General features: G+C 39.4%; 1 protein-coding gene across 1 annotated transcript in view; it reads left to right on the forward strand.

The window, feature by feature from the left end:
- minar1 (membrane integral NOTCH2 associated receptor 1) overlaps nt 1–10,676 on the forward strand; it is a 36,494-nt gene extending 25,818 nt beyond the window's left edge. The window contains exon 5 of the mRNA XM_072381117.1: nt 9,656–10,676. Coding sequence (XP_072237218.1) covers nt 9,656–9,853 — 198 coding nt within the window. The 3' untranslated portion in view covers nt 9,854–10,676. The remainder of the gene's footprint in view (nt 1–9,655) is intronic.
- Nucleotides 10,677–10,945: the final 269 nt, after the last annotated feature.

A 10,945-nucleotide genomic window follows, 5' to 3' on the forward strand; every position in this document is an offset into this window, starting at 1 on the left:
ATGAGAAAAGCAATGTTTTTAACCTGGATTTAAAAATGTCTGCATTTGGTGACAGTTTAATCTCCTCTGGCAGTTTGTTCCAATTGTTTGCAGCATAACAGCTAAATGCTGCTTCTCCAGGTTTAATCTGGACTCTGGACTGGACCAGCTGACCGGAGTCCTTGGATCTAAGAGCTCTGCTGGGTTTATATTCTCTGAACATATCACAGATGTATTTTGGGCCTAAAGCGTTCTGGGATTTGTAAACCATCAGTAGGCTTTTAAAATCTATTCTGTGACTGACTGGAAGCCAGGGTAAAGATTTTAAAACTGGTGTGATGTGTTCAGATCTCTTAGTCCTGGTTAAAACTCTAGCAGCAGCGTTCTGGATGAGCTGCAGATGTTTAATGCTCTTTTTGCGAAGTCCAGTTAAAAGACCATTACAGTAATGGAGTCTACTGGAGATGAATGCATGGATGAGTTTCTCCTTTACCATAGCTGACCCTCTTCTCTTTGGTACCAAACAGAATGATCTCAGTTTTGTCTTCATTTAATTGTAGAAAATTTTCCAGACACTGACACAGTACTGCTGGGCTGCAGTCGTCTGGTGACAGAGACATAAAGTTGTTTATCGTCTGCATAACTGTGATAATTGATGTTAAAGTTCTGCAATATCTGACCCAAAGGGAGCATGTACAAGTTAAACAGAAGAGGTCCAAGAATTTACCCCTGGGGGACTCCACAAGTCATGGCCACTCGCTCAGATTCATAGCTGCCAATTGTAACACAATAACTCCGGCCTTCTAAATTGGACCTGAACCAGTTAAGGACCTCTCCAGAAAGTTCAACCAAATTTTCCAGCCTGTGCAACAGGATTCTGTGATCTACAGTATCAAACTCAGCGCTGAGATCCAACAGAACCAGGACTGAAACATGACCAGAATCAGTATTCAACCTGATGTTGTTAAACACTTTGAGCAGAGCTGTTTCAGTGCTGTGATGACGTCGGAAGAATGATTGAAAGTTATCGAGACTTCCACTTTCATTCAGAAAGTCGTTGAGCTGGTTAAATAAATGCCTGATGCCAGTGAGCTGTTAACTATTTGTAGGAGATCACTTTCTACTGAGGTAAAAACAGTTTTTAAAAAGTCAGATGGTGTTATGTCCACAGTGCAAGTTGTTGATTTCAGATGCTGAACTGTTTCCTCCAGGATTTTTAAATCAACAATATTAAATTGTGAAATAATGTCATTTCTAGGTTTTAGACACAGATTAGTTTTCTTCTTGGTCTGTGTGGCGTGAATGTTTTGTGTAATTATTTTGATTTTTTGGCTAAAAAAGTTGGCAAATTCGTTGCATTTCTCAGTAGAGAGGAGGTCTGGGTTTGACTGTTTAGGAGGATTTGTAAGTTTTTCAACCATAGAGAATTGTTGGCATTCTTATTAATCAGTTCAGATAAATGGTAAATGGACTTGTACTTTTCTAGTCAAACTGACCACTCAAAGTGCTTCACTACATGCTGCATTCACCCCACTCACACACACTTATACAGCACGTCTTAGGATTCTTAACTACGTGCTTTTTCTAATCATTCATACACACATTCATACCCCAATGATACATTGGGAGGCAACGTGGGGTTCAGTGTCTTGCCCAAGGACTCTTCGACATGTAGCCCGGGGAAGCCAGAGTCGAACCACCGACCTTCCGATTGGTGGGCAACTGCTCTTCCTCCTGAGCTACAGCCGCCCAAAATGCAGCTCTCTGGCCTTGCACACCTCATTGTTATAACTACACAGACTGAAGCTTGGATAAGTTGGCAGTTGGTTGTAAAATTTTCTAGTTAGCCTGATCAAATGCTTTTTCTGCATCTAGAGAGATGATTGTGACATCTAAATTGTTTATGGTGGAGTAGTCTATGATGTCAATTAGTCTGCGTGTGTTAGTGAAAGAATGTCTACCCTTTATAAAACCTGTTTGGTCAGGATGTATAATGAAGGGGGTTATTCTCTTCTAGCAAGGGCTTTACAAATTGTTTTTAGGTCTACGTTTAGTAAGGATATTATAAAGCTATAAAGATATAAAGCTCATGTTTGAAGGTAGTGCATTATTCTCCTTAATTTGCAGTATCATTTTATAAAACGTTGGAGCCGATGAAGAGCAAAATTCTTCATAGAATTCTGCTGGAAAACTGCCATGGAGTTCACCTATTGAGAGAGGTGAATCCAAAGCCATAGCCTGGTCATAATGTACATTTGGAAGGCTGATGTTACTAAGAAACTGGTTAATGTTGTCTAATGGGTCAATTTGTGATGAGTATTTCAGTCCCTGAAAAATTAAATTTATTGCATCATGATCATGAGAGACCTTTCCTGATGCGTCCTTAACAGAAGCTATAGTTGTTTTTTCTTTGTTTGTTTTCAATTGGTTAGCGAGATATCTCCAAGACCTGTTACTATGTTCAAAGTTCTCCAAGTGAAGTCTGAGTACACATGAGGAAACTGTGCTGTGGTGAGTACATCTATAGCTACCTGTTATAAATGAGTCTCTTGTAATAAGACAATGTCTGCCTGTAGTTGTTTTAATCAAGTGAAAATTTTTAATCTCTTCTCCCTGGAACCAGCTCCACATGCATTCCATGAAACAAACCTTAGTGTGCTCATGGTCAGATTAGTGGTGTAAGTGTTGGATGTGTGTTTCTATGTGTGTGCTTGTGTGTGTCTGTGTGTAAAGAAGGTGTGCTGGTGTGTATAGATGCACTGTCTGTATTATAGTTGTGTTGTGTTTGGAAGTGTGTGCTATGCAAGTACAGGTGCTGTGCATGTTTATCTTGATATCACGAAAGAAAGCAAAGATGCAGCTAGTTGAGATGAAGTGAAAAGAAAGAAAACAAAAAGGACAGAAAGTATCAATGAAAAAAAGAAGACCCATAAAAATCAGTCACCGTGCATCACTTGAGCTCATGAGACAGACAGGGACTTTAACATTCTTGCTTAACAATTGTGTTAATGACTTCAGTGCATATAGTCAGCTGATGCTGTAAATTATTTCTGTTTTTTCACTGAGTTTTGAAGAGCCATGGAGTTCAGATCATGGCAGAGCTGTCCATTGATGTAGAGCTTGTAGAACGCAGGAAATCTCCATCCATAAACTTCCTCCAGATTGGGAACAGAACCTTCAGATCGGAAACAGAACCTTCAGATCGGGAACAGAACGTCCAGGATCTCTTTTGGGAACTGATCGTTGACACTAAAGTCTGTTACTCTCAGTTCTCTGCCGCGTCCCTTCACCTGTTCTTTATGCTTGAAATGTTCAAATTTGTCTACACTCGGTCTCGGACGGTGGCTGTCACTCCCAGGCGGTGAACTCAGTGAAAGGTGATGTTTTTGATGGTGTCCTCTGGAAGTTTCAGGTGAGTCTGGATGAAGTTTTTTATGGTTGTTTCGGGATTTTCCTCAGCCCGCTCAGAGATACCTGAAAAAAAAAAGATTGTCCCTCATGCTGGGAGCCTGAAGTTCAATCTCATTTGATGTGTTTGCTTTCCTCTCGGAGATCAGTCATTACATCAGTAAGGGATTTCACCGACTCTTTGAGGGCAGTATCCTCTGTAGCCAGCACTTGGACTTGTTGCTGGCTGAACTCCGGTGACTCCCACAGAGCCTGAAACTCTTTATGGAGCAGTTTCAGTAGGGACAAATGAGCATCAAAGCTGGATAATTGGTTGTCAATGGTTAAGAGAATATCTGCTTTGTCGTTTCCCAGGGGAGAAATAGCTCCAGGTGAGTAGTTGTTGCTGCATCTTTTGGAGGATGAAGCTTTGGTGGCGGCTGCGTTGGATTTATCCACAATGATTGTCTCATAACACTCCTCAATTAACTTCTTTGGGTAATCCAAATTTTTATTTTGCTCCAGAGTATTTGGGATACAGCAAGATCCGATTAGAGAAAGTAAATAAATAACCAACTTTTAAACAATTTTCAATAAGATGGCAGAATTTTACCGACACTGAAATCTTTGTTTACTAGCTCTCTATGTTGAATTCTGCCCAAGTCTTGTGAATTCTCACAACACCACAGCATCACTTACCTGCCAGTCCTGTCACAGTATTAGAGACTCTAGTGCAAGAGCTTATGGGCAACGACATAACTGTAAATTACACTCAAGAAGTAACACAAACTGTCCAATCTGCATGCCTGCTGGAGATCTGATGACATAATTACTCAACAACCCTATTGTTCCGAGAGAGATGCTAATATATGAATCTTTTTTGTCAGTAATTTGTCACATGGTTTGACTTCAAACCAATATACTATTAATAAATACACAGGCACCAGCATGTGGATAATATAGTGGTGCTGTGACCACCTCCACAGATGTTTTAAAACATGATGTATCCCACAAATAGCTTTAAGGAGACATATTCTGCCCCCTTTTCACAAGCTGGCACACTTTCCTGAGGTCTTGATAAAATATCAATGGCATGCTATGCTCAAAATAAAACAGACAGTACAGTTCTGCCATTGAAAAGTGTGATTTATTGTTTGTTTTTAGGGTGTGTAATGAGCAAACTCAACTCCACTCTCTCTTCCATTGGGTTTGTGTACCCTTTGAGCACCAAGTTTTTTTTTTTTTAGAGAAAACCTTACATTTTGACAAGATTAAAAAACATGGCTTAAAGAGAAAGTTATTGTGACCCAAACTTTATGATGGTAGTAAATTTAATCACATAATTTGCATATGATTACATCACTGAGCCTTTGATTCCAAAACTTCTAGAGAACATTGGATTTTGGAACACACTTATACTTGTTTTTTTCATTCCTTTTCTGAATTCATGGACACAACTAAAAACAAAGCTATTCCCAATTGTGATCTTTTGTAATGTTTTTTGTCATCATAACGAAAATTTGTAAAAAATAAAATGTCAGTAAGAGTCAGTAAAATGTCGATCAATCAGATCTTGATTTTGATTTCTCTGTTTTGATGGCTAAGAACAGGTGCTTATATCAATTAGTTCAATTTATCAGTGTCAAAAATGATCAGTTAAGAGGAGGGACAACAACTCAGTTGAATCAGCATTTGTCAAATCTCTGTCTCCTCCGTAGCCAATAAAAGTTTGTAATCCATCACTGGTACAGTTCATTAGTAGGCCTACTTAAAAACCCAGTTGTCATAACCTGAATTTCACTTTCCAGTGCAATTCAGACCACCCCTGTGTTATTATTATTATTTTTTCAAGAACTTTAGACAAAAAGGGAGATTGGATATAGGTCGATAATTAGCCAACACTTCTGAATCAAGAGTAGGTTTTTTTAAGTAAAGGTTTAATTACAGCAACCTTAAAAGTCTGAGGTACATATCCTGTCAACAAAGACCGATTGATCAAATCCAATATGGAAGTGTCAATTAAGAGGAAAACCTCCTTGAACAGTCTGGTTGGGATTGGGTCTAAAATACAAGTTGATGGTTTAGAAGAGACTATTGCTGTTGTTAGCTCAGAAAGATCAACTGGGCAGAAGCTGTCTAAATACAATTCAGGTTCTAAAGATACTTCTAAAGCTGCTCTACTTGATGATACATCAGTGATAATAGTGGGAAGGATTCCATTAATCTTCTCTCTGATAGAAACAATTTTATTGATGAAGAATCTCATGAAATCATCACTGTCTGAGGTACATATCCTGTCAACAAAGACAGATTGATCAAATCCAATATGGAAGTATTGATTAAGGGGAAAACCTCCTTGAACAGTCTGGTTGGGATTGGGTCTAAAATACAAGTTGATGGTTTAGAAGAGACTATTGCTGTTGTTAGCTCAGAAAGATCAACTGGGCAGAAGCTGTCTAAATACAATTCAGGTTCTAAAGATACTTCTAAAGCTGCTCTACTTGATGATACATCAGTGATAATAGTGGGAAGGATTCCATTAATCTTCTCTCTGATAGAAACAATTTTATTGATGAAGAATCTCATGAAATCATCACTGTGAGAGTTAAAGGAATACATGGCTCAACAGAGCTCGGACTCTTTGTCAGCCTGGCAACAGTGCTGAAAAGAAACCTGGGATTATTCTTATTCTCTTCTATCAATGATGAATAATAAGCAGTTCTAGCTTTACGAGAGAAGAGAGAAGGGACTGTCATACAACATGCAACAACACCCAGGTCATACATAATACACACTGATGATGGACATGTCAGAAGAAATCACACACACATGCACACAATACAACACCCTCAATCCCAACAGCCAACCTGATACACTTAACAAAAACACAGAGCCAGATAACACTGATACACTTACTCCTGTCATCAGAGACACAATCAACGACTGATAGTACTAACACATCATATGTCACTCTCTCAGGTAGAGTGTTATGCTCTCCAGTACGCCTGGAGTTGTAAGTGCCTGTGTGAAAGAGAAAAAGAAAAGAAAATGTTTCTTTATAAATGTTCAGAAATATTGTGTTCAGATTTGGAAATGGCTGAGATTACTGTAGGAGTCAGTACCATTTAAAAGTGTTAAAGAGATGACAGTTCTTACTTAAAGGAGGAGGTGTTCTGTAAGGGATCTAGCTACGCTTGGTTGAGGTTGCTACAGAGACCTGTTTAGGAGATACACACTGGAGTTAAGAAGTAAACACAAGTTGGATGTACTCTGGTCTCCATCTCACCATTATCATCATCCGACATAAGATATAATGCAACACATTGCAGTCTTACGTACAGTATGAGTTAAATTTAAGAAGTGTCAAATTAGTACACTTTCTTGTACAGTACAACTACATTGTCCATAGTATACTTGATACACTCACATTTATATTCAAGCATACCTTATAAAATTAACTTAACGTATACTACGTTGAGTTGTCATGTTTTTGGATGACTAATAAATTCGTCCATATTTTTAGAAATGAGAGCCGCTCCTTCCAAAGTGGGATGGATGCCGTCTCTCCTCATCAGACCAGGTTTTCTCCAGAAAGATTGCCAATTATCCATGTAGCCCACGTTGTTTGCTGGACACCATCTAGACAACCAGCGATTGAAGGAGGACATGCGGCTAAACATGTCATCACTGGTCAGATTTGGCAGGGGTCCAGAGAAAACTACAGAGTCCGACATTGTTTTGGCAAAATTACACACCAATGCAACATTAATTTTAGTGACCTCCGATTGGCGTAACCGGGTGTCATTACCGCCGACGTGAATAACTATTTTACCGTATTTACGCTTATCCTTAGCCAGCAATTTTAAATAGGATTCTATGTCGCCCGCTCTGGCCCCTGGAATGCATTTGACTATGGTCGCTGGTGTCGCTAATGCCACGTTTCTGACTATAGAGCTGCCAATTACCAGGGTTTTGTCCTCAGCGGGTGTGTCGCTGAGTGGGGAAAATCTATTTGAAACGTGGACAGGTTGATGGTGAACCACAGGCTTGACTTTAGGACTATGACTCCTCTTCCTGACAGTCACCCAGCCACTCTTAAGTCCCGGCTGCTCGGGATCTGCTAGGCCTGTCTCGCTATCGGGTGGTTTTCAACAGTGCAGAGCTGAGCTTCAAATTCAGATAACATTGCCTTCAAAACTACAAAACATTTGTTACATGTACCATTACCACTAAAGGAGGCAGAGGAGCAACTAAACATCTGAAAGCAGGAGATAGAGGAAGAGAACTGGTAGCCATGCTAAGCTAGAGAACTTTCCACACACCACTCGAAGAATAAAATGTGTCAAAATGCCAAAGATCTGTAGAAATGGGTGGTAAAACATAACAAGGTGTGAGAAGGTATATGATGTAAAACTGTGTCAGTATAAGAAGACATTTTGTGATATTTAATCATCAAATAGGAGCAAAAAGTCTAAATGAACATAAAAAAGGTAACAGGAAGAGATGTAACATGTCTTACTGCAAAACATCAGCACGCCAAAAGAATGAGGTCATGGATACAAGGCACTGAAATGAATTTTCTTCAGACAGTGGCTGAACTTAAACTTAGGCAGATGGTGAGGACTTCGACCATCCAGAGGCTGCTCAGAAGCTCCTCACATTGAAAATAATCAGCTGAGCTGGTTTGGGTGTCTGGGTAGATTGCCTCTTGGTCGCCTCCCTTTCTAGGTTTTTAGGTTAGGTTTTTAGGTTTTAGGCACATCCAACTGTATGGGGCCCTGGGGCAGACCAGAACACGCTTGTGGAATTATATATTTCATCTGAAATGGTCTCAGGATCCTTCAGGAGGAGCTGTAGAGTGTTGCTGGGGAGAGGGATGTCTTGATGTCTCTCCTGGATCTGATGCATCTATGACCGACGTTTGATAAGCAGAAGATAATGAATGGATGGATAGATGACAAGTTTACGACTGTTTACTAGAAGGTGCCATGTGTGTTTTAGGGATGATCTTTCTTTCCATTTTTCTATATCCCAGGGTAATTTCAATTCTAAATTAAGAAGAATTTGTGAGTTCAACGTTTTGTAATCCATGGAATAGCATATGCCAACCATAGGGTAGCATAAATAGCTCCTATAATTTTCTATTTATTCTTTGAAGCTGAGATTATTTTTAAGGTCTTTCTTATATTGTTCTTCTTATATTGATTGTATTTGATCCTGATAATGAGGCCATGTTGAGATCTGATCTGGCTTTTATAGCATTAAAGCAGGAAGAGGGGCTATTTTTGCTTAAAAGTCACACACTGATGTTTAATTTATGTTGCGGATGATATAAAATCGTAACCTGTCTGGTTTAAATGAGCATTGGTTAATGTCCTTGTCTGGGATACCACCACATTTGTATCTACCAAAAAACTGAGCACTGAAAAAATCATTTCCACAGCTTTAATGGCAACCCTTTTTATAACAATCAATCACGTTATTACTTTCAAAAAGACCAATTGCTACATTGAGCTTATCTTCGTAAGACCATGCAGTAAATTTCCAATTTTTATGACTTTAGTTGATTGATTGACTTCCTGAAACGTGTTTGGGCAGTCTGGTCTCAATTTATACTTTGACAATACTAAGCTCTTTGTATGTGATCACCTGGAAACATTTTGGCTTAAAGGTGAGCAATATGTTCACAGTTTAGGTTCATATTCTTGATGGAAATCTGGAGGTTCCAACAGTCATCACATTCAGGCACTATTTTCGTTCTGTAGTTAATCCCAGTTCTCGTGTTCTGGATTTTCTGGGTTTCTTAAGTTATTGTCAGTAAAATGTAATTCTTTACTGATGTGTCAGATCATTGTATTAGCAACATGAATGGGTAGAAAACAGTATGCCTTCTCCTATGTTTGACAGCTTTAAATATGCATTATTTGTACTTCTACAATACCTCTACAATAATTAACATTTCAACATTCAGCACCAGCTTAACACTAGTTATTGATTTGCACAAAGTGGAAGGTGGGGGAATTTTGTAGCTGATACAGGCTACAATTTAACTGCTGTTCTAATTGTTATATACTTTGTTAGATTACTGTGATTACACTCTGATGCAATTGAATGGTACAAAGGTAGCATGCAGATCTGGCTAAGGAGACTCCAAATCATGTCTTTTTTTTCTTGCAGCCTTTGTCAAACTGCTGGTTATATTAATAGACATCATAAAATTGGGGGATTTATATGTTCTATAATTGTGTCTTTTCACCATTCCCATTTATGACCTCTCTTTGTTTAATAGACCCAGGAGTCCCTAAACCCCAACAACCTGGAGTACTGGATGGAAGACATCTACACACCGGGCTACAACTCACTGCTCAAGAAAAAAGAAGCAGAATTCAGGAGGGCTAAGGCGTGTAAAATTGGAGCACTGATAGTAGCTGCTACCTGCACCGTCATCCTGGTCATCGTTGTTCCAATTTGCACTATGACTTCATGAAGGGAACAGGAACTGCATAATGGATGTATTTATACACATTTACTGTGTCCATTTTCTTTTGGTGGATGGGACTGTGCAGCACATTTATTACTTTAAGAACTAAGGAGGTTTTTCATTTTTTTTGGTTTCATTCAGTATCTACCTTTGTTGGTCTGTTGCCAATGTAAACATTGATAGGTTAACTATTGTATCTGATCAGCAAGTATGTATTATATACTATATACCTATCAACTTAACAGTTTCAGTGTAAACCCATGATAATAAGGTGTCAGGGACAGTTGAAGTTAGCTGATTTACCAGATGAGTTAGGTGATCATATATCTAAATCAGACTTGTTATAGTGGCCAATGTGTGATAAGATACAGTATGGTACTTTGTATATTCTTATTTTTGGTATAATTACTGTTCAGAGTATTTTGATCAAAGTTATTTTTGATGATATAGCTGAATGAATGTTTAATTTATCAATAATAAGCATTTTAAGTCATTGAATTTGTGCTACACATTTCTCTAAACATTATTTGTAAAAGAGATAAAGTGCACAGAAAGCAGACACATTGTGACTGTATAGTCTAAAGGAATGTATTAACAATATAAGCTTGCCCACTTGAATGAGAAAAACGACGAGTTGGGAATTAACTTGAATGTTGCTGCCCTTTTTGTTAAATGTAACCAGCGGGCAGGAAATATGTGCTCCTCCTAATAAAACAGCATAGATTCATCCATTTCTCATACCTGCTTCATCCCACCATGGCTGCCATTGGGCAAGACGCACTGTACACCCTGGCCAGGTCTCCAATCCCTCACAGGGCCCCACAGAGACAAACAATTGTGTAGCCTCTGGAGTGAGCGTAGCCTCTGGAGTGAGCGCAGCCTCTGGAGTGAGCGTAGCCTCTGGAGTGAGCGCAGCCTCTGGAGTGAGCGTAGCCTCTGGAGTGAGCGTAGCCTCTGGAGTGAGCGTAGCCTCTGGAGTGAGCGCAGCCTCTGGAGTGAGCGTAGCCTCTGGAGTGAGCGTAGCCTCTGGAGTGAGCGTAGCCTCTGGAGTGAGCGCAGCCTCTGGAGTGAGCGTAGCCTCTGGAGTGAGCGTAGCCT

The sequence above is a fragment of the Leuresthes tenuis genome, unplaced genomic scaffold, assembly GCF_036924035.1.
Source record: "Leuresthes tenuis unplaced genomic scaffold, fLeuTen1.0.hap1 SCAF_2, whole genome shotgun sequence".
In the NCBI taxonomy this organism is placed as follows: Eukaryota; Metazoa; Chordata; class Actinopteri; order Atheriniformes; family Atherinopsidae; genus Leuresthes; species Leuresthes tenuis.